The sequence below is a fragment of the Emys orbicularis genome, chromosome 4, assembly GCF_028017835.1.
Source record: "Emys orbicularis isolate rEmyOrb1 chromosome 4, rEmyOrb1.hap1, whole genome shotgun sequence".
NCBI classification, from domain to species: domain Eukaryota; kingdom Metazoa; phylum Chordata; order Testudines; family Emydidae; genus Emys; species Emys orbicularis.
The window spans coordinates 9,089,364-9,116,705 of NC_088686.1; the positions used below are offsets into that span (position 1 = coordinate 9,089,364).

General features: G+C 43.5%; 1 protein-coding gene across 1 annotated transcript; it reads left to right on the forward strand.

Annotated features, from left to right (window-relative positions):
- The first annotated feature begins 2,032 nt into the window (after nucleotides 1-2,032).
- Nucleotides 2,033-17,328, forward strand: PSMC6 (proteasome 26S subunit, ATPase 6). Its single transcript, XM_065402527.1, has 14 exons — nucleotides 2,033-2,159; nucleotides 2,915-2,994; nucleotides 3,355-3,394; nucleotides 3,607-3,659; nucleotides 7,559-7,626; nucleotides 8,146-8,260; nucleotides 9,449-9,536; nucleotides 10,069-10,130; nucleotides 10,219-10,342; nucleotides 10,730-10,791; nucleotides 11,900-12,020; nucleotides 12,116-12,196; nucleotides 14,447-14,518; nucleotides 15,423-17,328. The coding sequence occupies exons 1-14, from the start codon at nucleotides 2,033-2,035 to the stop codon at nucleotides 15,539-15,541; spliced, it is 1,212 nt and encodes a 403-aa protein (XP_065258599.1). The 3' UTR covers nucleotides 15,542-17,328.
- The last annotated feature ends 10,014 nt before the right edge of the window (nucleotides 17,329-27,342 follow it).

The window sequence follows — 27,342 nt, forward strand, 5'->3', positions numbered from 1 at the left end:
GGGATTTGATAGCTGCTTTCAACTACCTGAAAGGGGGTTCCAAAGAGGATGGATCTAGACTGTTCTCAGTGGTACTTGATGACAGAACAAGGAGTAATGGTCTCAAGTTGCAGTGGGGGAGGTTTAGGTTGGATATTAGGAAAAACTTTTTCACTAGGAGGGTGGTAAAGCACTGGAATGGGTTACCTAGGGAGGTGGTGGAATCTCCTTCCTTAGAGGTTTTTAAGGTCAGGCTTGACAAAGCCCTGGCTGGGATGATTTAGTTGGGAATTGGTCCTGCTTTGAGCAGGGGGTTGGACTAGATGACCTCCTGAGGTCCCTTCCAACCCTGATATTCTATGATTTTGTATTGCACAACTTGTAGTTCCCACTACTGCTGCTGCAGCACACTGAAGCTTGAGCTAGATAAGCAAGCCTATTTTATTCTTAAGTAAAAGCACTGCAGAAAAAAACATATTAAAAATGTACAAGAACCTACACACAATCTAAGGAGAGATTGTCTCCTCCTCATCGATGTTAGTTGTTCCAACCCTTCCCTAAGGAGAAGCTGTGTATACCTAGACTTTAGTAAGGCATTTGATACGGTCTCGCATGATATTCTTATTGATAAACTAGGCAAATACAATTTAGATGGGGCTACTATAAGGTGGGTGCATAACTGACTGGATAACCGTACTCAGAGAGTTGTTATTAATGGTTCCCAATCCTGCTGGAAAGGCATAATGAGTGGGGTTCCGCAGGGGTCTGTTTTGGGACCGGCTCTGTTCAATATCTTCATTAACGACTTAGATATTGGCATAGAAAGTACGCTTATTAAGTTTGCGGATGATACCAAACTGGGAGGGATTGCAACTGCTTTGGAGGACAGGGTCATAATTCAAAATGATCTGGACAAATTGGAGAAATGGTCTGAGTTAAACAGGATGAAGTTTAACAAAGACAAATGCAAAGTGCTCCACTTAGGAAGAAAAAATCAGTTTCACACATACAGAATGGTAAGAGACTGTCTAGGAAGGAGTACGGCAGAAAGGGATCTAGGGGTTATAGTGGACCACAAGCTAAATATGAGTCAACAGTGTGATGCTGTTGCAAAAAAAGCAAACATGATTCTGGGATGTATTAACAGGTGTGTTGTGAGCAAGACACGAGAAGTCATTCTTCCGCTCTACTCTGCTCTGGTTAGGCCTCAGCTGGAGTATTGTGTCCAGTTCTGGGCACCGCATTTCAAGAAAGATGTGGAGAAATTGGAAAGGGTCCAGAGAAGAGCAACAAGACTAATTAAAGGTCTTGAGAACAAGACCTATGAAGGAAGGCTGAAAGAATTGGGTTTGTTTAGTTTGGAAAAGAAAAGATTGAGAGGGGACATGATAGCAGTTTTCAGGTATCTAAAAGGGTGTCATAAGGAGGAGGGAGAAAACTTGTTCACCTTAGCCTCTAAGGATAGAACAAGAAGCAATGGGCTTAAACTGCAGCAAGGGAGGTCTAGGTTGGACATTAGGAAAAAGTTCCTAACTGTCAGGGTGGTTAAACACTGGAATAAATTGCCTAGGGAGGTTGTGGAATCTCCATCTCTGAAGATATTTAAGAGTAGGTTAGATAAATGTCTATCAGGGATGGTCTAGACAGTATTTGGTCCTGCCATGAGGGCAGGGGACTGGACTCGATGACCTCTCGAGGTCCCTTCCAGTCCTAGAATCTATGAATCTATGAATAAAATACAACGTTTCGAGGCAATGCATTTTTTGCACACACACACACCCTCCCACCCATCCACCCCAATGCCCTGCGCTCCTCCCGGCTGTAGCCCGCCTGGGGCTGCCCCTGCCCTGCAATTTGCCTCCCTTTCCTGAGTCTGTGCGGATGGCGCTAGGACCCTGGGGGGGTGCGCGGCTGGCGGCGGGCAGCGCAGCGCCTCGCTGGCGGCGCCGTTCCCCTCCGAGGCGGCAGGGGGCGCTGTCCGCCCAGGCGGCGGGCGGGCCTGCGTGCGCGGGGCGGGGGGAGGTGGCGGCGCGCGGCCCTGCCCCCGGCGGCCATGGCCCTTCCCGGCATTCCCTATGAGCGGCGCCTGCTCATCATGGCGGACCCGAGAGACAAGGCGCTGCAGGATTACCGCAAGAAGCTGCTGGAGCACAAGGAGATCGATGGGCGCCTCAAGGAGTGTGAGCGCCGCGCGCCGCCGGGCCGGGGGAGGGCGGAGTGGGGGGCCGGGGCCGCTGCCCGGCCACAGCGCTGGGTCATCGGCCGGGGCCGCGGGGCAGCCGGGCGGGGGTGGGGGGCGGGGGAAGCGGAGCGGCCCGGGGCCCCCGCAGTGGGAAGCGGGCGGAGCGGCCCGGGGGGCGAGGGTAACGGGAGGGGGGAGCGGTTCCGAAGGGGGAAGCTCTTGGGGCGGGGGGCTGGTAGCGCCTGTGTTGCGGCCCCTGGGTATCCGGAGAGGCTGGGCTGGGGGCTCTGGCCCTGATCCAGTGGGGGGAGGGTTGATCCCCTCCATAGGGAATCCCCATCCTGGGGGGACATGGCTGGGCCCAAGTGTTCCAGCCCCCCCCCCCCCCATTGGTTATTGGGCAGGGAGGGGTTAGGCCCAGCTGAGCTAACACTATTCACCCAGGGGCAGGGATATAGGCGTATTGACAAGCGATTGAAGACCCTTGTTTTTCCCATTAGCGTCCTCCTAGATTTTGTGCCGGCCTTAGCCTAGGATACCTGGTCTGCAAGCCAGAGTTAATGGCTGGGTGTCTGTTCTGGGATAGAGTTACTGCTACTAGCAAGAATAGCTCATTGCTGATTCGCTTGTATTGACTTTACCCAGAAACTGTTAAATGCAGTTATATCTACTCTGCAAATTGGCCAGCCCTTGCACTTGGTTTCTAGTGGATTAAAGGCGTACCAAATCCTTTTCTTTTCTTTTCTTTTTAAGTAAGGGAACAACTGAAAGAGCTTACCAAGCAGTATGAAAAATCTGAAAATGACCTCAAGGCTTTGCAAAGTGTTGGACAGGTAAGCAATAATGACACAACTGTGTATGGCACTGTGCGGTAGGTGAACTGTGCGTAGCAAGTTCTTACCACAGATGGATTTAAAAGTGAAGGATATAAATGGGATATGATACCATCAGAGCAAATTTGTGCCATGGTGTGGTCTTTACAGGAGGTAAGTACACAGAGTAGGTGTATTTTTAACAGTTGTTCCTGGTGTATGGGGCAATGAGAAAGAAATAGAATAGTAGGCTTTTCCTATGGAGCAAGAAAAGGGAGTAGAAGGTGACTGGCAGAGATGGAGCTGTGAATTTGTTAAATATTCTATATACTAATATAATTTCATAGATGTAGCTAATACTTGTTTCAATTTTTTTCATAGATTGTTGGTGAGGTTCTTAAACAGTTAACAGAAGAGAAATGTAAGTTCCCTAGATGTTTTACTTTTTTTGAAACCTCTGGTTTTTAAAATAAGCCAATTAAATTATGATTTTTTTTAAAAGAATGAAATAGAGCATTATTAATTAGACATCACTCTGAAAATACTGTATAATTGCTACTTATTTTGCACTAGCAATTAGGGGGGTTAAAAAAAGTGTGATCTTGTTTTCTCTGTCATTTTCTCTCTCTCTAGTCATTGTGAAAGCTACAAATGGACCAAGATATGTGGTTGGCTGTCGTCGTCAGGTAACTCTGCTTTGCTTGCATATTTTTAAATGGCTTGCTCTAATATGCAATTATATGTATTATAGTCATTTTTCTTGTTACGCTTTTAAAGTTAGCAAGTTCGTACTTCACTTTTTAAGCTGCGCTTGGCTAACAACATATAGATGTGGTGCTCTCTGCACCCTAGTGATAGGTAGTGATATGCCAGGAATGCTGGAATGAATTCTTGGGAATAATAAAGCAAAGCGGACACAGTCCAAGATGTTACGTGTTGTTTTTTTTTAGTTTTTCAGCTTGATCCTTCTTATAAAGTTAAGTATAAGCTATTAAGCCTATTCCAGAACCTCATTCCTTAAATGTTTAGAAACCTTCTAATTTCTATCTTAAATCTACTCATGGCCAGTTTATCCTCATTTGTTCTTCTGCCAAAGTTGTCCTTTAGCTTAAATAGCTCTTCTCCCTCCCTGGTGTTTACCGACTTGATGTATTTTAGAAAGAGCAATCCTTTTCCCTCTCCACCTTTGTTTTGCCAAGCTCTGCTAGCCAAGCTCTTTTAGTCTCCTCCCATAAGATAGACTTTCCATTCCCCTTATCATCCTAGTAGGACTTCTCTGTACCTGTTCCAATTTGAATTCATCTTTCTTGAATGTGGATGAGCAGAGTTGTCCACAGTATTCCAGATAAGGTCTTAGAAACTTTGACTGTTTGGAAAAGTTTCACTTCCATTGTTAACCACAGGGTCTGCACAACCTCCCTTTGGCTTCCTTTGTGACTTTCCCTTCTCCATCCTAGTTGAAAACTGAATTCATAGTCCAGTGCATTAGGCCTAACTTCATGAAACTGTTTTTTCCCTTGATAGCCTCCCAATCCACCCCATTGACTACTTTTTGTGACAGTCAAAAATCAGCTACAACTCTACTACAGGATATGACTAGCTTTCTCTCTAAATGACCTTGCAGAACCTTTATGTTTTCTGTTCAAGAGTCTGGTGTCTGTCTGCCTAGATTTTATAAGGTGGTTCATTGCTCATGAGATCTGAGTATATTTCACACAAAATAAACCCTCTTCTAAAATAATTCCAATTCTTCCCTATTCCTTGCCAGCAGGATTAAATTCAAATTACTCTTGGGATTTTTGTATAAAAATGTGAGATGCTGATTTCAGAGGGTTATTGCAGGAAATGGTTGTCTTTCTCTAGTGTCATTCCTCCACCTTTTTCCTGCTACCTCATATACTTCTATCAAAATGAAAATGAATGAGATGATGCTGTTGCCATAGCCAATGATATGACATTTTAGGCTGCTGGCACTGGAAAGAAAACAGTAAGGGCCTGTCTACACTACCACTTTACAGCGCTGCAACTTTCTCGCTCAGGGGTGTGAAAAAACAACCCCCTGAGCGCTGCAAGTTTCAGCACTTAAAGTGCCAGTGTAGACAGTGCTACAGCGCTGGGAGCCACTCCCCTTGTGGGGGTGGGTTTTTTTACAGCGCTGGGAGAATTCTCTTCCAGCGCTGGTGCCACGACTACACGGCCACGTTAAAGCGCTGCCAGCAAAGACATACCCTAACATGGCGCTGTTAGGGACTGTTTACCTGGTAATGGGCCACTAAATGGTATGGACTGAAAATGTGATCCATTTTTGATGTTTAGCAGGGAATAGCCATCTGATGTTGGGTTTTTTGTTTTAAATCTACTTTCCAAGATGTCTTTTAAGTCACTTTTTATGTAGGGCCTGTTCATTGAAAGTAGTCTGAATTGTAGAACCAGCAGAGGTAGTACAAATTAATCCCTAGTTGGTGGTCAGTACATACTTTATGTAGAAAACAGGAAGTGAAAAGAAATACCTTTAAATTTCAAGTTTCATATGTATCTTCTAAATAGAGGATGACAAAATTGGTAGAGGGTGAAAAGTCACGTTTCCAAGAAGATATAAACAATGTTACACTTCTGGGTTTTTTTTTAAATCAAATCTGCCAGTAACTTCTGAATATATAAAATATGCTGTTTAATTTAGTGTTTTTAATATTCTTGGAAGGAGGCAGCCATTATTGAGACTTCTGACATATAATCCTAACATATTCTCCCATATTTAGAAAAATCTAAAGCAGAAAGAAGACAATGTGACTTAATATTAGTATCTGAGTTGATCTCCACTAGAAAGGAAAGAAACCAAACCTCATTATAGATATTAACTTTACCCTCTTTTGATTGCAGTGATCCAAACACTAAAGTAACTGCATAGTTTTTAACGATTATTCCCTAGACAGTTCCGTACAGCACAGGCCCACTTCTTGTAAATGGTGCAGCAGGATGAACAATGAATTTTCTAAGGGCCTACAACATTAAATATACCTTATTTTTGGGCATGGAAGGGTTGATGTTGATGGGCTAGCTCAGGGGTCGGCAACCTTTCAGAAGTGGTGTGCCGAGTCTTCATTTATTCACTCTAATTTAAGGTTTTGCGTGCCAGTAACACGTTTTAACGTTTTTAGAAGGTCTCTCTATAAGTCTATAATATATAACTAAACTATTGTTGTATGTAAAGTAAATAAGGTTTTTAAATGTTTAAGAAGCTTCATTTAAAATTAAATTAAAATGCAGAGCCCCCTGAACCGGTGGCCAGGACCCAGGCAGTTTGAGTGCCACTGAAAATCAGCTCGCGTGCCACCTTCGGCACACGTGCCATAGGTTGGCTACCCCTAGGCTAGCTTTTGTCTGGATAATAAAGTTGTAATTCTTGAATAAAAAAACTTCTTGTAAAATGCCAAGAGCCTAAGCATGATACCAAACAATCAACATGTATTTATCCATCACTGTTCCCAAAATCGTGAAATATCAAGGGAAATAATTTCCTGTGTATGGTACAGGTGCAGATGAGCGCTAATTTACTTGGTGCAAGTGGGTCTGCCAAGTATGGGGAGTGGCAGTGTTCTGATTAAGGCAGGATATAATGCTTTAATTGGTCCTTTTTTGTAAAATTTGTAATTATGTTGCAAGTTGATCTTGTGTGAGGGGTGAAGTACCATCATGGGTCAGGAATGGTCTAAGCAACAGGAAGCAGAGTGTAGGACGGGGTGGGCAAACTATGGGCTGCGAGCTCCCGCTGGGTCGGGGGCCGCACCATGCGGCTTGGCCCCGCTCCGCCAGGGGTGCTGGGTCGGGGGCCGCACCACTCGGCCCCGCTCCGCCGGGGCGCTGGGTCGGGGGCGTTGGCTCGGGGTCTGGACCATGCGGCTTGGCCCCGCTCCGGCCGGGGCGCTGGGTCAGGGGCCGCACCACATGGCTCCCGGAAGCTGTGGCATGGCCCCGCTCCAGCTCCTACACGCTCCAATGGGAGCTGCAGGGGCGGTGCCTGCAGATGCAGCAGTGTGCAGAGCCGCCTGGCCGCGCTTCCGCGTAGGACCCGGAGCTGCTTCCGGGAGCCACTTGAGCGCTGCTCAGAGCCTGCCCCCTGAGCCTCTCCTGCCCAGTCCTGATCCCCCTCCTGCCCTCCAAACCCCTGACTCCCAGCCCAGAACACCCTCCTACACCCCAAACTCCTCATTCCCAGCCCCACTCCAGAGCCCTCACCCCCTCCTGCACCCCAACCCCAATTTTGTGAGCATTCATGGCCCACCATACAATTTCTATTCCCTGATGTGGCCCTTGGGCCAAAAAGTTTGCCCACCCCTGGTGTAGGAAGACATGGTCAGCAAAACTGCCTGCCCGAATTGCAGTGGAAGTGGAAACCACTAGATTCCCCTTGATCAGCTCTCTTCACGTGTGTCTGAGGAAGAAGGGAAGGTCACCATCTGAATCCTTGCTGAGACTAAACACTTTTTCTGTCATACCAAACAAGAACAATTACTGCAGAAATATAGAATTCCATCACTTTGCTGTTTGAGTCAATTTCTAATAGAAAAATCTTTTGTGAAACTAGCTTGACAAAAGTAAGCTGAAGCCTGGGACAAGAGTTGCTCTGGACATGACCACACTAACTATTATGAGGTAAGCTTTTGCCACCAAGATTTTTTTTTTCTTTATGTGAAGGATAGAGTTGGTCTAAATATGTTGCGGATATTAGGTATGAATAATAAATCTTGTACTGCTTTAAAAATTCTTCCAAATACATATATACATTATATAGGCAAATACTTCCAGGGTGGTCTTACAGATTTGAGAGCTGATCAAAATTTTTTGTTTGAAATTTACTTTTTAGTCAAAACAAACTTCTGTGAGAAATGTCTGTTTTTGTCAGTTTTGGGTATTTTGTTGAATTCCCCCCCCGCCCTCCCCTCCCCCCCCCAAGTTTCATTTTTTGAAAAGTTTCTGACTGCCAGTCTTCAAGTTTTATTGCAAAGATGAAAAAATGTTTATTACAAAATTTGGAGGGAATTTTTTTGTCAATTTTTCACAGGGGAAACAAGCATTTGCCAACCAGCGCTAAGATTTATTTAAATGACTGAGTATACAGTGTTTGCAGAATGAAAAGATAACATCTGTTTTATTAATACTCAAATGCTACAGATACTTGCCAAGGGAAGTGGATCCATTGGTTTACAATATGTCTCATGAAGATCCTGGGAATGTTTCTTATTCTGAGATTGGAGGGTTATCGGAACAAATCAGGGAGCTAAGAGAGGTACTGAATGTTTAATTACAGAAATACTTACTGAATAGAGGTACACCTCTACCCCGATATAACGCTGTCTTCGGGGGCCAAAAAATCTTACCGCGTTATAGGTGAAACCGCGTTATATCGAACTTGCTTTGATCCGCCGGAGTGCGCAGCCCCGCCCCCCCGGAGCGCTGCTTTACCGCGTTATATCCGAATTCGTGTTATATCGGGTCGCGTTATAGGGTTAGAGGTGTATCTGCTCTGAGGAAAAATTTTACTTCATGTTGTGCCAGGTGGGTTGAAAGGTCTAAAAAGTCTAATACATGCTATTTAAAGATGATCAGGAAAGGTTTATATACTGATAGTTTTCTGACGGGAGGGGGAGGGTTTTCCTTTCCGTGCCATAAGCATGTAGATAATGTTATATCATGTTTTTAATCTTAAACAATCATGAGACCGGATATTAAAGAATAGCATTATTTGCACCTTATTAACTTCATGAAGGAAGGAGAGCTTTTAGGACACTATTTAAAATTACTTTTTGATCTCCGTTAATGTACATAGTGCTCAACATAGCCTCTGAAAGAACAGGGGCCTAGACCAGATTGCAGGCAATCTGGCTCTGAGGAATATAACATGCACGTCTACAATTCAGGTACAAAAGGGTGTGGAGATGCAAATGAGATGAACATTGGGAGGCTAGACTAAAATAGGTGGGTTTGAAGGATGCTTCCAAGTCGAGGGGGTGTCATGAAGTAAAAGTGCAACACACGATGGAAGAGAACGACAAAGGGCCAAATTCTAGTCTTTGCACTGGAGTAACTATTGAAATGAGTTACTCTGGATATTCATGTGTATGACTTGGGGCAGAACTTTGTCCAAAGGAGCAAGTTACAGGAAGGTTTAGACGACGTCGGAAGGATTGGAATAAGAGCAGAGACGGAGTTGTGCAGATCCTCAGATTTAATCCATAAAACAGGCGAAGGAAAAACTCCCTGACAGCATTTCTATAGCTAACACTTTCTGATCCTGTAGAAAGAGATTGTGCTTGCTGGGATTAGTAGTGTCTTGTAGAAGAAAAGAATGAAGATATCAGGCAATCCATACCTATATATTGTACCATAAATATATATACCATAGCATCTAAGCATACAGTAATATAGTCAAGGATCTCTTTAAAACTAAACACTACTTACCTGCCTCTTTTCTCAGGTAATAGAGTTACCGCTTACAAATCCAGAATTATTTCAGCGTGTGGGAATTATACCTCCAAAAGGCTGCTTGCTGTATGGCCCACCAGGTGAGTACACGTCTGTAGCTGCCTTTCATTTCCAGTTTTGAGTTCTGTCCATAATTAAGGCAGAATGAGACTTCGTGTCCATAAACCTATTATCTAGGTATCTGAATTTCAGTTCTCCTTACAACAGTAGTCTCAAAACTTTTTACCTTGCACCCCCCGTTACCACGTCCATGGCCCCCTGGGGCCGGGAGCAGGAATGCAGCTCTGAGAGTGGGGGACCTGGACAGGGATAAGGGGGCCACAGCTGGGGGCGGGGCCAGCCCCCCCCCCCCCCGGGTGTGGGGCCAGCAACTGGGGAACAGGGACGGAGCTGGGTGGCGCTCGCTCCCTGTGGGGGTTGGCCTGGGCTCCAGCTGCGTTCCTCCGTTCCACAGTTTGGGGGCCTCTGCCTTACAATATAATTAGTGCTGAGCTGCCCCCCTTGGAAACCTGTTGCTGTATTCTATTATACTTCTACCCTTGAAATATATTTCAGTCTGTAACTTTAGCGATTGGTCTACAAGTTGAACAGCTTCAGTCTCTGTCTGTCCAGGTACTGGGAAAACACTACTAGCCAGAGCTGTTGCAAGCCAACTGGACTGCAATTTCTTAAAGGTAAAACAATGGCATTCTTTTCAAATAGTGACGGTCCCTCGGGTTGTACTTCAGTCTGTTTGCTCATGTTACTGTTCATTTTCAACAGGTCGTGTCTAGTTCTATTGTAGACAAGTACATTGGTGAAAGCGCTCGGTTGATCAGAGAAATGTTCAACTATGCCAGAGATCATCAGCCATGTATCATTTTCATGGATGAAATAGATGCTATTGGTAAGGCTAATGGACTGTAAGATGGCTAAAGTCTCTTGTGATTATTTAAGCCAGCTCTGAAGTAATAGTCTTGCTTTTCTTAAAAAGATTAATACAAAGTTGATTGTCAGGGAACCTTTCTGTGCGGAATTAACAGGGTAGAGGAGATCTCTCCTTTCAACTTGCTTCTGGAGCCCATTACAGCTAACTTAAAATGAGACCTGTTTGCATTTGGCTTGGATCTTTGACCAAGATACATAGCACTCTTAAACATGCATTTAACTTTACCTAACACTTAATTTGATTTTTAGTACTTTAACATTTATTTAGCTCAGAAACCATTTTGATCCTTAAAAAAAAAAAAAAAAAAAAAGTACAGGTAACTTCCAAATTTAATATATATTATAGGTGGCCGTCGTTTCTCTGAGGGAACTTCAGCTGATAGAGAAATTCAGAGAACCCTAATGGAGGTAAATGTCTAATATGTAATCTTTTATAGTAAAGAGGAAAATAGATGTGCAAATCCATATATTATCCAGATTGTTAGAACGGTTGCTGTGCTAATGTCGTGTTAAAAGTGAACTGAGATACTTCACTAAAAAAATGCAGTTAAAACTGTTTGAGATCCAAAATGCATAGGCCACGTATTTGTATGTAATTAACTTCAAAAGTGATTTGAGAGCCTTTATCTGCCAAGACTTAAGCTCAGGCTTCTGCGCTTCGTCCACAAGAACTGACTACACCGACACTTAACGCACCTTGTTTAGATGTTGGAGGACATCAACTCTTTTAAGGGAAAAACCTCCCTGCAGAATCTCTCTGCAGGTTAGAGGCTTTCTGTTCAGAAGATATCTAAAGTTAAAAACACACATTGTCATCAATTTGGGATATTAAATACAATGGTGAACTAAGGTAATTGGAAACGGAACACTCAATCATGTTAAGAGAATTAAAAAATAAATAAATCAGTAACACAATTCTTAGTAAGAATTCTAGGTCTGATTAGTGTGCGTGATCCCACTGGTCTGGTTTGTTTTCCCAGCCCAAAAAGAATGCGTATTAAGCAAATATATCTGCCTCACTTGTAGTATAAAATAATCACAAAGAATAGAGGTTTGAGTTTTCCATAGCAGAACTGGATATATCTAATGAAATGTCTTCAGGGGTGATTGAATATTCTAGGAGCTCTTCTGCAAACATAGTTTGTGTGAATCATCCTATATTGAAAGTATAACTGCCAATCACTGGCTTTTAGTATTTGGAGTTAAAAAGAGAGAGAATGCAAGGTGACTAGAATGTTGCAATCTTCCATTTTTGAGCTGTTTTGTTCCTACTTTTTGTCCAATTTTTTTTAAAGTTTTCCTTTATGGAATATATGGGGAGCTGTGGTATTCTTGGATCATCACAGTTAAAAATCGGGTAGCATTGTTTTAGGATTGTTTCCATCACTCCTTTTATCTGTAATGATCACTAGTGAAAATGAAGTGTGTGGAAGATGGTGTGAGCTATTAGATTTATGAACACGTTAAGTTTAAAAAAAATTCCTTGTTTAAAAAAAAAAATGTCAATTTCCTCTAGTTATTGAATCAAATGGATGGATTTGACACTCTGCACAGAGTTAAAATGATCATGGCTACAAATAGACCAGACACTTTGGATCCTGCATTGCTGCGTCCGGGAAGACTGGATAGAAAAATCCGTGAGTTGACATCTTCATTCTTAAGTGCATGTGTAATTCTGAATTACCCTTGTTCACCCATTTTAATTAAAAAAAACCCAACCCTCTCTTTTTAGATATTGATTTACCAAATGAACAAGCCAGATTAGATATATTGAAGATTCATGCAGGTCCTATCACTAAACATGGTGAAATAGGTAAGTACGTGAGCTGCTTAAATATTTCTCCCGAGTGTAAAAGTGAGGGGAAGGTGAATTGGTTACTGGTTACCCTAACACCTACCTTCCCAAAAATGTTCCTCAGTATTTCTTAAATAGATCCATATTGAACCATTGGTGAACCTCACTTTGTAAAAATATGAGGGTTAGGGATATAGTAACCCTCCTAAATTTGGCTACGAATCAGAGAAACTGTCTGATTTACATCTGGTTGGACTCTTTCCATTGTATAATGGAACACCTTGCTGTAAGCAAACATTCCCATTTGTCCAAAAAAAAATATAAAAAAAAATTAAACCTTAGAACCATATATGGGTCTGAAAACAAACAAGGGTATTTCTGTCCAAAAGGAAAACTCTGAAAGTTATGAGCAACTGAAAAGTGGGTTTTACATGGAAATCTTTTTAATTGCAGTAGTATTGCTGTTAGGTTGTGCTGTAACTGTGGCTTGAAAAAGAATGCACTTGCCATTAAGGAGTAGGGCGAATTTTATCTGGGACATGGGTGGGAGAGGCAGCTATACAGTGAAACTGACAAGATTCTGGTCAGTTATGTTACTGCAGACTGACCAGAATCTTGTTGGCTTCCCTCTGAGATTGCCTTGAGGAAATCTGTGAGAAGCAGCTGAGACACTGTGAAGTTATCAGGAACTTGGGGGTGGGGTGGAGAAGAGGACATGAAAACAGGAAGGAAGAGAGACTGAGAATAGCACACCTCTTCACTACTGATGGAGGGCTTTTCCCCTGCCTGTTGTTTCCAAGAGATGTGAGATGGGAAGAGGAAGAGTCTCCCCCTCACAGGAAGAAGAGAGAGGAGCTCAGTGTCAGACACTTACTACCTAAAGCTGATACAAAAGAGAACTGTGAAGTTGAATCGAGATAGCACCTGAAAGGAACCCCAGCATACCCTTTTCAAGAAACCAGATAGGAGCATGAGCAGTACTAAGCTCTTTAGCAGGGTACTGTCTAGTTCAGGGATTGGCAACCTTTCAGAAGTGGCGTGCCGAGTCTTCATTTATTCACTCTAATTTAAGGTTTCGCGTGCCAGTAATACATTTTAACGTTTTTAGAAGGTCTCTCTCTATAAGTCTATAATATATAACTAAACTATTGTTGTATGTAAAGTAAATAAGGTTTTTAAAATGTTTAAGAAGTTTCATTTAAAATTAAATTAAAATGCAGAGCCCCCCGGACCGGTGGCCAGGACCCGGGCAGTGTGAGTGCCATTGAAAATCAGCTCGCGTGCTGCCTTCGGCACGCGTGCCATAGGTTGCCTACCCCTGGTCTAGTTCTTGGACCCAGTGTGAGGGACACCTGTTTTTTGTATCAGTGTCTGGTCAGTAGGTGTCAGACGTCTCAAGCCTTGGCTGTAACTTTTAAAATTCTTTGTGAAGATAAGTAATCTGCAAACTGTTTCCATTTTTGTGATCTTACAAATGTATGTAGATTTGCTAGACTAGAATGCCACTTAATTACAGTAATGATATAGCTACGGCTCAGGTGGAAATATTAGTTCCAAGTTTTCAGATTCTTAACATAAAATAAAAATACCATTTCAGCTAATGTGTCTTGTGGTGTTCATAATGAAAAGGGAAACTATTTTGAAAAGTTTTTGGTAAAAATCAGATTTGTGGTTTAAGATACTTGAATTTAAGTTATGGAAAAAATGATTTGTTAATTCAGACTCTCAGTATTTTGTACCTCCAATTCAAAATTGAATATGCAGTCAAAAATTTGATGGAAATCTGAAATGCACAGAACTTGTGAACTTATACCCTAGAAACTGTAACCTAGCTACACACTTTGTGGATGTGTAATAATAGTGGATAGTGCTTTTAACACTTTTTTTTTTTTTAAGCCCATTGGCCTAGGGGGCCAAGTTATGGTTATTGTGGGAATAATAAATGTTGAAATTATTTTTGTTCAGATGCATCTAAATCTCAACTATAACATTGATTTAACATACATCTTTTATATTTAATTCTGTGTATGTACGTTCAAATTAGTAATTTTTAAATAAAATAAACCCAGAATAATTATATCTAGATTTGTATGTTAATGGGGGAATAACATAGCTGGTAAATACAATCATCAAGGTAGCTAACTTTTTCATTTGCACTGAGAAGCAAAGTAGAATGTTCAGGGTTTTTTTTATAGCTGATGCTGCACTCCAATGGAACACAAACTACTTTGTACTTCTAGTTAATTGGCATTCTTGTTTTGTTAATAGATTATGAAGCAATTGTGAAGCTTTCAGATGGCTTTAATGGAGCGGATTTGAGAAATGTCTGTACTGAAGCAGGTAAGAGGCTCCTCACTTGTATTCAATTCATTTGCTCAGTTCTTAATTTTGATGTGCTGAATCTTGCTATAAACGTTAAATATTCATGACTAGTTTCTCTGATCTGTTCTTACTATAATAGATGAACATGAGGTTCATAAACATTTCATTGTTTTAAATGCATTCATTCTTGAGGGTCGTCTAGCATTTACATTTTTTACATCAATGGCTGGAAACTTAGGTTAACATAATAGTGAGTTTCACTGGTAAGTTTCAAAGCACTATAAAAATTAATCTCTTGAAACTGGCATTGTGGTCAAATGCACACTGGAAAGGATCTGTACATATGCCCATACGCCTTAAAAGTGTGGGGAGAAGTAGTAAGATGAAGTTCCCTGAAACTGGATGAAACATGTCTATCCAACTTGGACAAAAATCTGCTTTTTTAAAATATTTCTTTACGGCTTATACCAGTACAGAAAGTAGTATAGAAAATGAGTTTTTTGGGATCTCTCTCTCTCCTGTGTGTTCCTGCCTTACTCTTCTTGAGAAAATATTGTCCACTCAGGGCTTGTCTACACTGGGAAGCTAACTGGTGTAGCTGTAATGGAATAATTATACCTCTATAGCTAAGCTGATATAACAGCCCTGTGTGGATGCTTCTTGCCTGAATAAAAGTGACTTTATTCCAGAATAATTACTCTGCTTCCAAACATATCTGAGGTGCATGAAAAGAAATACAAAACTGATTAAAGTTACTCACTGAATCTCCATATGGAATATGTAATTTTTAACTTTGATCCTTTCAATGTTATTTTAATTACAAAGTGATAGACTTTATGGAATGTTTCAGTTCTATATTATTGCTGCGAGTAAAACTAACTCTCTGTAAATATCTAGCAATTTCTCAAATTGTTCTTCACAGGTATGTTTGCAATTCGTGCTGATCATGACTTCGTAGTTCAGGAAGACTTCATGAAAGCTGTTAGAAAAGTAGCTGATTCTAAGAAGCTGGAGTCTAAACTGGATTACAAACCTGTTTAAATTAACCAGATAGTTAATGATCGACTGCACAGGAGATATTGGATTAATGTATAGAAGAAGAGAAATAATGTACCTCTTGGCTATGATCTTATTACAAGTGTATGTATAACACCATAAGCAAGTAATTGATGCTAGTTACAAGTCGGCTACAGAAGTGTGTTCTGTACAGTTCTGAATATGTGGCATTCATTGCAGCCCAAGTTAAGGAGTGAGATGTGTTCTCATAACAATTACTGTGTGAATTTATAAACATACCCAAATGGTTGAACTTAGCAAATTTTAAGAAAGTCAGTGCATTTCCTGGCATTTTATATCATTTTCCTTTAAACAGTTGAATAAAACTTCTTTAAGTCTTTCATATGTACCTCCTCTCTACCTCTTTAGATAAGAGCATTCATTATAGTTCTTTAGGTACTTAAAGTGCTACTTATCTCTGATATTAATGATCATGTTCCATTTAGGCATGTATTTTGATAAACAATCTATACAAAATTCTCTACTGGTAAAACTGGTGTGTCAGATACAATGTACCTAAAACACAAGTTAGGAAATGTAATCTAATGAGCTCTTAATAGTGTGTAACAATTTCATGTTGCCTGTCCATGTGGAAGAGGGTAGGGTACTATTTTTGTTTCAAGATTCCACTGTTGAAACCTGGGGAAGGGATTCAGTTGGAACTAAAACTTAAATGATCATTGCTCAAAATGCATTAACTAAACAAAATATTTGTTATAGCCTGATTTCGGTTAGCACAATTCTTTTAAAAGGTTCATATATACTTCTCTGAAAGTGCCACATCCTAGATGTTTGTAGGTAACCTACACAGCCAAATAGCATTTTGATTTTTATAAAAACCACTTAACTCAGTGTTTAAAGAATAACAGTATCAGGGCCTCAATCTAGTACTACTAAAACTGTCAAGCAGGTGAGGCTTAATTTATTTTGGTTTAGATACCTTTGTAAAAACAGCTCTCCTCCCACTAGGCGATCCAAGTCACTTTTTAAAATATGTCTCTCACTCCACCTTCCCAGCTGTCATTTCTGTCATATAGCAACTGAGACTATCCTCCATAAACTAGTAAAATTGTATCATCTAAACTACACTGTTTTGGGAGTGGCAGGGAGATGTATGGAATACACAGAGAGGGCTAAGTATTGTTCTGCTGTGGATTGTAACGGTGTAACGGGCCAGAATTTGGCCTGCTGCCTAATACCTCCACATGTACTGGGAACTGTTTACTGCAGCTGCTAATTTGAGTAATCATTCAAGCACCATAAAACAGCTTTAACTCAGAAGCCAAGGAGTGCTTTGTTCACGCAGTCCAGCACATTGCATCATTGTGGATTTTGCTCATTCCACTTTTGATGTGTGTAGGGAAAGGTTTTCCATAGTGCTTGTATTTTACTTCAACTTTTGGGTAAATTTTACAAACATCACAAGAGTGATGCTTCTGTATGTATTAAGACTCCATTTTTTGGCCACTTCTGACTCCCCCAATTCGATTATTCTGTGCCTATCCAACTCACAAACAAGTTGGATTAAATTTTCTAAAGCCATGCCATTTCAGTTTGCCTTATGTGCTAGTACAGAATGAACTGTAGTACTATCCTTGTTTAAACCACGAAAGAGCTTTTAATAAACTAGTTTAAAATAAAGAACTGAAACTACTACAATGCACAGGCAACAGTATTTTGATAAGTGGATACAACAAGCTAATGATTATCATTACATATGAAAGAGCATGCATGTTTATCTCAATGTAATAGTAAAACAGGCTTGTACAACATTACCTTGTCTATAGTGTCAGTGGTATAAAATGTCAGTGTCAATTTATTTCCATCATGAAACCACTCTGAATAGGGCCAGATGTCAATATGCATGGTTAAATGCTGCTGTTACAGAAAGTCTAAATGTATTTAGAAACAATTAGATGAAAGTTTAATAAAATTGAATAGATCTACAGCCATCTTATAATATATACAAATTTGTTACATGAGTTTGGAGAGGATGAATGGGATAGGTAGAGAAACTGATTCCTAGATCACTACATTCTAACTAAAACCCTCTTATTATGCTCAAGCTAAAACATAGCATGTTACAAAGATCCATATATCTCTTGTGCATACAACTGAATGTCTGTCTGCTGTTTTGCTAATACCTAAGTTGTTTTGGTCACTTCACTGTGAGCAAATCCTCCCTTCAGCATTGAGGTCAGTAGACATCTTTGGTTCCTGGCTGTGAAGCAGAGCAAATAGGCAAGATTTGTTCAAGTGAGGTGGCAAGAGCAGAATACAGTAGAACCCCATTTATCTGACTCTCCATATTCTGGCTCTCCGCAGTAACCAAACAACCAGGACTCCAGGGCCAAAAGTGGGTGATCTCTCCTGTGGCTGCTAGAAGGTGCTGCAACAACACACTTTCCCTTTCTCTGGATTTTTGATGATCTGATCTAGCCCCAGTCCCGATTAGATCCGATAAATGGGGTTCTGCTTTAGTTATTTCCTTTTGAAGGGTAGTGCCTAAGGCTAATATCTTTGCTGTAACTACACACTCACAGCTGGCCTGTGTCAGCTGACTTTGGCTTGTGGGGCTCAGACTGCAGGGCTGTAAAACTGCTATGTAGATGTTTGGGCTGGGGCTGGAGCCCAGGCTCTGGGACCCTCCCCCCTTGTGGGGTCCCAGAGCTTGAGCTCCCGTCTGTGCCCAAATGCCTACATAGCAGTTTTACAACCCTGCAGTCTGAGCCCCACAAGCCTGAGTCAAGTGAGTTGCAATGTAGACATACCCCCAGAGGCCCAGTCATGGACCAGGACTCTCCTGGGCTAGGTGCTGTACATGCACTGAACAAAGAAACAATTCCTGCCCCAAAGAGTTTACAATCTAAGGAAAAGATGAGAAAATAGGTGGACACAGACAGCTGGGATGGACAAGGAAACATTGAGTCCATGTTGGTCAGCATGATAGGCAGGGATCACAGCCCACCATTTGCCTATTTATTTATTTGTAGGCATAGTAGTACATGTTTGAAGGAGGACAATGAGCTAGCTTTGTGGATATTTACAGGGAGCTCCTCCCACAGATGAGGCAGCACTGGGGAAAGCACAAAGGGGAAAATTTAACGGGTTATTCAGGCTGGTATCATTGGCTGATCAGAGCAGGAGTTGATACCTTTATAGCATATGAAATGACAGGTAGGTAGCGATAGGCTGTGAAAGTGAGGACAAGTAGGTGTATGTATGATACAGTGGAAAAAGGAGAGCCAGTGGTAGTACATAGAGAGGGGTAATGGTAAAAAGCAATCAGCTAGGGCTTTTCAGCAACATGTTGAACAGATGTGAGGCAAGATTGCATTTGTCAAGGTCAGAGGACCGTAATCGAGATACAAGATAGTGGGAGCTTGGCTCTGAGTTTTAGCTGTGTGGATGGATAGGTAAGACTGTGTCTTAGAGAGACTATGCAGAAGGAATTGGGGAGATTTAGAGACAGCCGGGATGTGAGGACCTAGAGAGAGGACTAAGTCAAAGATGACACCCAGTTTACAGGCCTGAGGGATAGGACGGTGATATTGTCCACAGTGATTGAGGTAGGCTGGCAGGGGAATATTAGTTCTGTTTTTGGCATGTTGAATTGAAGCTGATGGCTAGAGATCAGAGATGTCAGATTTTAGTGTGGGCAGAAGGAGACAGGTCTGAGTAGAGGTGTGGATAATCTGTGAGTTGTCTGCACGATGAGAGTTGAATTCATGTCTGTGAGTGAGATTATCCAGAGACAAGGTGCAGAGGGAGAAGAGACAGGAGCCCTGGGGAACCATCAGAAAGTTGGAGGGGGATGAGGAAGATCTGCTGAAGGAGTGATCAGAGTGAGAGCAGTCACTGAAGCCAAAGTAGGCTGAGATCTAGAAGAGCATAGTCAAGAGCAGTGGTTCTCAACCTATTTATCATTGTGGACCGCATACGCAGCCCACAATGTGTTACCTGGGCTGCAAGTTGAGAACCACCGTGCCCAACCCCTGCAGATCCCTATGCCCAGCACCCCCGGGCTAGAGACAGCTCCACAGAGTGGGGCCAGGTGCCAGGGCAGCCCTGACCCTGGACCCTGCTGTGTGGGGCCGTGTGGCAGCCCAGCCCCCGGAGCCTGTTGTGCGGGGCTGACCAGCAGCTTGGACCTGGATGTGTGGCAGCCCTGACCCCCCTTTCCAGCTGTATGGGGCCAGGTGGCAGCCCTGACTCCGGACCCTGACCACCGCTGTGCTGCAGGTTGAGAACCACTGGTCAAGAGCATTGAAGGCCGCTGGCAGGTCAAGGAGGATAAGGATGGTGACAGATACTGCCTTGTTTCTCTGAATTCCCCCCCACCTGCCTGTATCCATCTTTTGTCTTATCCTTAGTCCCTGCTCCAAAAAGTTTACAATCTTTTTGTTCTGCTTCTACAGTGACTGTTCCCATGGTGTCCATGACTAAGGCTCCTAGGTGCTACTGCAACATAACTAATGATAGAGGGGAGGCTCTGCGATTTAGCCAGGGAAAGAAGTCACTAAAGTTTCAGTGGATTGCCAGGGGTCAAAGCCAGCTTGGAGTGGAGAAAGTCCAGCCATTAAATTAATGGAGATATCCTGTCTCCTAGAACTGGAAGGGACCTTGAAAGGTCATCGAGTCCAGCCCCCTGCCTTCACTAGCAGGACCAAGTACTGATTTTTGCCCCAGATTCCTAAGTGGCCCCCTCAAGGCTTGAACTCACAACCCTGGGTTTAGCAGGCCAATGCTCAAACCACTGAGCTATCCCTCCTCTAGACAATTTGTTCAATGAGGTTAGAGATAAAAGGGGGAAGGGACAGGAATGGGAGAGACAAGTGGGCTCTTTAACCTGGGAGAACCTAAAGCACCTTTAAAAATAACAGGAGTACTTGTGGCACCTTAGAGACTAACAAATTTGTTAGTCTCTAAGGTGCCACAAGTACTCCTGTTATTTTTGAGGATACAGACTAACACGGCTGCTACTCTGAAACCTAAAGCACCTTTGTATTGTGAGAGCCTGGGGAGAGTGTGGGACAAGGGAGGGGATGAGAGTGGCAGGTTAAAGCAGCAGAGCAGCTCCTGTAGCCTGGAGAAGCAGAGCGCTGCAGGAGGGGAGGCGAAGGCTGGCCCGGGCCGGGTGTCGCGGCGGAACGAGGATCAGCTGCCCCTGTACAGCACCCCGGGCCCTAGCCCTCAGCAAGCAAGGCTGGACCGGGGCTGGGTGGAGCGCCCAGGGGCTGGCGGGAGGAGAGGGCAGGCCAAGCTTGGTCCTCCTGGGACTGGCGTAAGCGCTGTTCACCCATCCCCAGGCGCTGGGCACAACCAGGGACCGCCCAGCCCAGCCTCTTCCCGGGGCCCGAGCGCGGGGGGAGCCCCGCGCACCTGCGAAGCGCAAGGGGCCGGACGGACCAGCTGAGAGCGCGGCGCGCGCCACGGGACCGGGGCTAGCTGGCCCCGCCCCCAACCTCTTCTTACCTAGCGAGGCCCCGCCCCCGGGCTCTGATCAGGCTGGGCCCCGCCCCCAGGCTCTGACGAAGCTGGGCCCCGCCCCCAGGCTCGCGGGAGGCGGGGCGGGGGCGCTGCTGGAGCGGCGCCCGGCGGGCGGGGAGCGGCGGCCGCGGGAGGGAAGCAGCATGGCGGCCGGGTGCGAGCCGCTGAGCGCGCCGCCGCCTTCCCCTCCTGCCGCTCCCGTGGCGGGGCCCGCGGGCCCGTTGCCCGAGTAGCCAGCGCCGCCCGGAGCTCGCCCGGCCATGGAGCTCGCCCGCCCGGCCTTCCCGGCGCTGCCGCAGGCCAAGGAGGACTCCGAGGTGAGCGGCCCGGCCGCGCGCTCAGGCCTGGGGACGGGGCGTCCCCTCCCCCCGCAGCGCTCCCGCTCCACCTGAGGGGCCCGAGCGCCGCGGGAGCGGCGCCCCCTCCCCGCCCCCTCGGCCTGCCCTGCGGCCGTCCCATGGGGCCCTACTGCCTCCCCACTCTCGAGACATCCCCCCCTTTCATCGCGGGGGCCCTCCTGCCCCGGGGGGGGCGTGACCCCCATCCTCTTCCTTCCCCTTGGGACCTCTGCTGAGCCCCCCCCGCCCCATACAGGGGCGCTGGGACCATTGGTAGAGTGGGGGTGCTGACCCATTGAACCCCTTCCAGCCAGGGGGTGCGGCAGCCCCCATAGGGGCCTAGGGACCCTCCCTCCCGTGCCTCCTAATGAGAGACTTCTCTAAGGGTCACTTCTGATCCCTCTGCTGAATAAACCTGCCCGCAAGGTCCTACCTGCCCGCAGGTGAATATGGCACCACCCCGTCCCCACTAGGCACCCACCTCGTACCCCAGCCTGCCACTGAACATAGCGCCCTCTCCCCTCTGGGATCAGAGGGACTTTCCCCCTCCTCCTGCCATCTGCCACTGCCTGTAAGGTTGCCCCTGTTTTGATAGTGCACTGCAGGACAATTGCCTGCTACCTCACTTCTTAGACATTGAGGGGAATGGGTCACCTGGAAATCCCCTCTCCAGGTGTGTGGCATTTACTGATTGAGATACAGTCGAAACAATTTGGAGCACTGGGTGTTCCTTTGTTGAGGAAATATTTTTAGCATTCAAGAGCTGTGACTGCCCCGCAGTTTAAGACAGGTGGCAATATCGGCTAAGACAAAACTACTCCCTGTGTGGTGTCAAAAGAGCAAGGTTGGTTTGGTGTTTGATTTCTGAACGTGGCTTAAATCTGTAGTGCCAGTCTTGGGTACGGGTAATGTGTTTTCATATGTTGCAAAGGCACAATTTTCCCCTTTTTGATAATGTCATATGGGTAGGGCCCTACCAAATTCACAGTCCATTTTGGTCAATTACAGAGTCATGGGATTTTAAAAATCGTCAATTTCATGATTTCAGATATTTAAATCTGAAATTTCATGGTGTTACAACTGTAGGGCTCCTGACCCAAAAGAGGGTTGTTGGGGGAGGTTGCATGGTTATTGTAGGGGGTTGCGGTATTGCCACTGTTACTCCGGCGCTGCTGGTGTCAGCGCTGCCTTCACAGCTGTGTGATGATAGAGCGGTGCCTGCTGGCCCAGAGCCCAGCACTGAAGGCAGCGCCAGCAGCAGCGCAGAAGTCAGGCTGGCATGTTACTGTATTGCCACCCCGACTTCTGCGCTGCTGCCTTCGAAGTTGGGCCCTCGCCACTCTCCGGCCACACAGCTCTGAAGGCAGCAGCACAGAAGTAAGGGCGAAATGTATGGTATTGCCATCCTTACTTCTGCACTGCTGCTGGCAGAGTGCTACTTTCAGAGCTGGTTGCCCAGCTAACAGCTACCATTCTCTGGCCACCCAGCTCTGAAGGCCACGCAGAAATAAGGGTGGCAATACCATGACCCCCCTACAATAATCTTGCAATCCCTCCCCCCACAACCATCTTTTGGATCAGGACCCCCAGTTTGAGAGAAACTAGTCTCCCCTGTGAAATCTGTATAAAAGTACACAAAAGACCAGATTTCACGGTCTGTGACACGTTTTTCAAGGCTGCGAAATTTGTAGGGCCCTACATATGGGGAACACAAAATGCCACTGCGTTTATGGTTGGATGTTGATAGGGTCTGAAATCTTGACAGTTTTATAAATTGCTGCATACTTCACAGATGCTAGAAATTATTACATCAGTATTGATGGGAATTATTGTTGATTGCTTGTTTTGTGTTATGGTAAGCTATTTGCAATACCTAATTTATTATATCTATTTTCTTGTTTTGGTACTATTTCTTTAATGCCCTTTCCCTACTAGGTCTGGTAACTGTCTAAAATTTTAGACACATTCTCAAACACAAATATTTTGCATCTGAACTCAAGTTACAAGTTGTGTTTGCAACTGACTGCAGGGTAGTCAGTAGTATAGCTGTTTGTTTAAACAAGATATCTGCCCACTTTGGAGCACCCATGCATGCTACCTACAGCTGTGTCCAGAAATAGTTAACCAGAATTGTGTTTGTTTGACATTTTAAATCTCAATTTTAGCTAGCATAGTTTGAAAGGACACTGGGTAAACCGATTTTGAAAATAAATATCATTGCTAATGTTACAGCTATTTTAGTTAAAACTGAAATTATAAATCTATTTTACTTCTCACTGTTTGCATTTTTCAGTGTAGATAATGAAAGCAGACTAATCCCTCATAGTTCTCATACATGAACATAATGCTGTAATGTTAGGGCTGTAAATGTGACAGGAAAAAAGTTGGAAATATTCTTTTTAAATTGTGAAAACACTTCTATTGATCACAGGTCTTGTAAATGTGTTTACAAAATGTAAGTTGTGTCTAACTTGCATCCCTTCAATCCCCATTTGTGGGGAGGCGTAACGACTGTAATACCACCGATGTTAGAAAATATTTTTATAAAACTAAAGCAAACTGACAAGGAGAAACCTAAAATCACTTGTGATGCTATAAAGTCCAGTGATTAAAATATGCTTTGGAAAAGCAAATGAAGTAAATTAAATTTGTCCAGTCCACAAAAATAAAACAATTCAGTGACAGCTGAAACTTCGTCTCTAATAAACTGCCACAAGAAGGTAGATTAGTACAAGTAGTATAACAATATACAGCTTTTGAGACTCCTGTAATACTTAAGACTAGTGTGGTAGATTAAGTAACCATAAAATATCACAGTTTAAAAATGATCAAGAATGTTGGGAATGTCATCTGATAGGAGCATCAGTAGCGTCACCCTGAGTCACAGCGGGTACTACTTTCTGTAATGTAAAAGGTCCTATTCTAGTTCATTTCTCTCTGCATAATATCCAAGAGTAAAAATCAACAGGTAAGTTTTCTGGTAAACAATTTATTTGGGACGACCCTTTCAGGCTGCACATTGCAGCCACTAGCCTTGGATAAAGATGCCTTTCAGAGCTCATCACTGCCATCCTTCAATCAGCTAGAACAGGGCTTCTCAACCTTTTGCTTTCTGAGCCTCCCCCCCCCCCCCCCCCCCCCCCCCAACATGCTATAAAAACTCCATGGCCCAATTGTGCCCAAGAACTGGTTTTCTGCATAGAAAAGCCAGGGCCAGCGTTAAGAGGTAGCAAGCAGGGCACTTGCCTGGGACTCCATGCCACAGGGGGCCCCGTGAAGGTGCATTGCTTAGGCTTCAGCAGTAGCCACAGGGATTTCAGTCCCATGTGGTGGGGCTTTGGCTTTTTGCCCTGGGCCCAGCAAGTCTAATGCTGGCCCTGCTTGGTGGACTCCCTGAAATCTGCTCATCCCCCCCCCCCCCCCCCCCCCGGATCCCTGGTTGAGAACCACTGAGCTAGAAGGCTTGCATTAAGAAACACAAGGCAGCATTTACCCCTACCTGCTGGGGTGAGGTTAAGTTCATCATGGCTCAGCAGCATTTGTAGTCTGCTACCTTCTCAGGGACTGGAACTTGTAATTGGGTCTCCCATATGAGCACACAGAGCCATTACTGGGATGGCTCACATTTTCTAATTTTTCTTTGTATTTACTTTAATTGAATGAATTTAGTGCTCATGCAAAGGAGAAGCTCAATCACCGTCTCCAGGTAGACACAATGTAGGCAGGCAGGTGCTGTCATCCAGCTTCTGCCACACATCTCTGCCAGCATACATCAGTCCTGGCTTGCATTATCTCCACTGTTCCATGCTGAGGCACAGACTGCAGTAATGCTAAATTGTGCAATTTTGTGACATGAGCTAATAAGGTCTCGGATGAGATCACTTCTTTACTGTTTTCCATGTGTACTCTGATTAGATTTTGAACCCATATTTCCAGCTCACAGCGCCATTGAGGTTCCTATCGAGAATGTGTTTATCTGTATTTTGTGCATCTTGATGCATACTAGAAATATATCACAGGTCTGGCAAAGCGCATCCGGTAGATGCTGTGAATGTGTGTTAACAATTATAAGCATTTGTTTTATTATGGATCAATAATATTGAACATGTCAAAGCCTTTTGAATAATGATTTTACATGCTCCAAAATAATTTTAAACCTTAAACTCTCATGCTCTTTCAAACCCCATCCCCCCCAAACCCCATGTAATTAGCCTACATCTTACAATTATTGCTTGCCAAATTCCATTAAAAACTGCAGAAGATACACACGGGGGGAAAATGGTATAACTGTTTCTACATTCCTGTCCATAAAGGTACATTGTAAAGTACGTTAGGTCCAAAGTTCAGCCTCCTTTAACAGTTTGATTATTACTGCTTTAAACTCTTAAAACTTTTTGGCGAAAACCCTCTGCTCAGATGCTGAGAAATTAAAATAAAAAACACCCATTTAGGAGCTACATTTTGTACTCATGTTCCCTCTGCTAGCTCTACACCAGTAATTAATACACTGTTCCCCAGAACCAGGGTGTAATAACTGATGTTGATGAATAAAGGAAGGAATAAATAAATAAAAATCGTAATTTTGAGAGACAAAGATAATCGGTGTTTGCCAGAAATGTAGAAAAAAGCAGTATCTATGTAATTGAAACAATGCAGACCCTTAAACGTACTTGCAGTGGTAATCGCTGCTAAAATATTTTAGTTTGAAAAAAAAAAAAAAAGTTAAGGATTTAAAATTTCCATTTTGTAGTCTTAATTTGTAGAATTTGGATTATAGTTCAGTATTTGGATGCAGGTGCCTAAAGTAAATATTCTTAATGTGGAGGGCAGTCTCTTGGTACAGTGGCTCTCAACCTTTCCAGACTACTGTACCCGTTTCAGGAGTCTTTGTCTTGTGTACCCCCAAGCTTCACCCGACTTAAAAACTACTTGCTTACAAAATCAGACATAAAAATACAATAGTGTCACCGCACACTAGTACTGAAAAATTGCTTACTTTCTCATTTTTACCATATAATTATAACATAAATCAATTATCCTATAAAGCGGCATAAGCAAGTCATTATCTGTATGAAATTTTAGTTTGTACTGACTTCGTTAGTGCTTTTTATGTAGCCTGTTGTAAAACTAGGCAAATATCTAGATGAGTTGATGTACCCCATGGAAGACCTCTGCATATCCCCACCTAACCCGGGTGAGAACCATTGCCTTGGTGTATTTTGCATACTAGTTATTGCCTTAGTCTATTATATTATTCCATATAAAAATAATTGGGAGGACTCATTTTGTTTGGCAAACATTCATAGCAACACTAATTTTGTGTCAGTTGTCTGTGGTTTAAAACTTTGTAATCTGTCTGTTTTGCCCAGATGGATTACAACTATTCTGTGTAAACATTTAAAAATCTAAGAAAAACTGGGAACATTTTCTTAAACTTTCACTTTTACATGAGCTGTAGATTACTGTAAAATGAAACCCAACAAAACCCATCTCAATACAAACTTTTAATACCTGATGGTCTGTGGGCACTTAAAAATAAAAAAAAAGTGTTTTTTTTTTTTCCTGTTAAAATGTATGATCAACATACCCAAATAAAAATCAGACAGGGAAAAGCCTTTAAAAAATGCTACACAATGCTAGCAAATGATACAAATTAAAAAGAAAACAAATCTTGAACCTAATTTTGTAGGATGTCACCAAAATACATATGTCAAAGGGGGAGCATTTCACAGCTGTAGAAGCTGATAGTCCTCTCATCTGTGGTGATCAGTTTAGACCACTGGTCTCCAAACTTTTTATGCCCAAGATCACTTTTTGAATCTAAGGGCAACCCAGGATCTATCCCGCCCCTTCCCCAAAGCCCCGCCCTGCTCACTTCATTCCACCCCCCATCCTCCCCGTCACTCATTCTCCCCCACCCTCACTCACTTTCACCGGGCTGGGGTAGGGGGTTGGGGT

What these genes read in the sequence shown, in the direction of transcription:
- PSMC6 (XM_065402527.1), top strand. Translation starts at nt 2,033, where the DNA reads ATGGCCCTTCCCGGCATTCCCTATGAGCGGCGCCTGCTCATCATGGCG. An exon ending in CTTGCTGTATGGCCCACCAG is followed by an intron (nt 9,537 to 10,068) that starts GTGAGTACACGT and finishes CTGTCTGTCCAG; the next exon opens with GTACTGGGAAAACACTACTA. An exon ending in AAGACTGGATAGAAAAATCC is followed by an intron (nt 12,021 to 12,115) that starts GTGAGTTGACAT and finishes CTCTCTTTTTAG; the next exon opens with ATATTGATTTACCAAATGAA.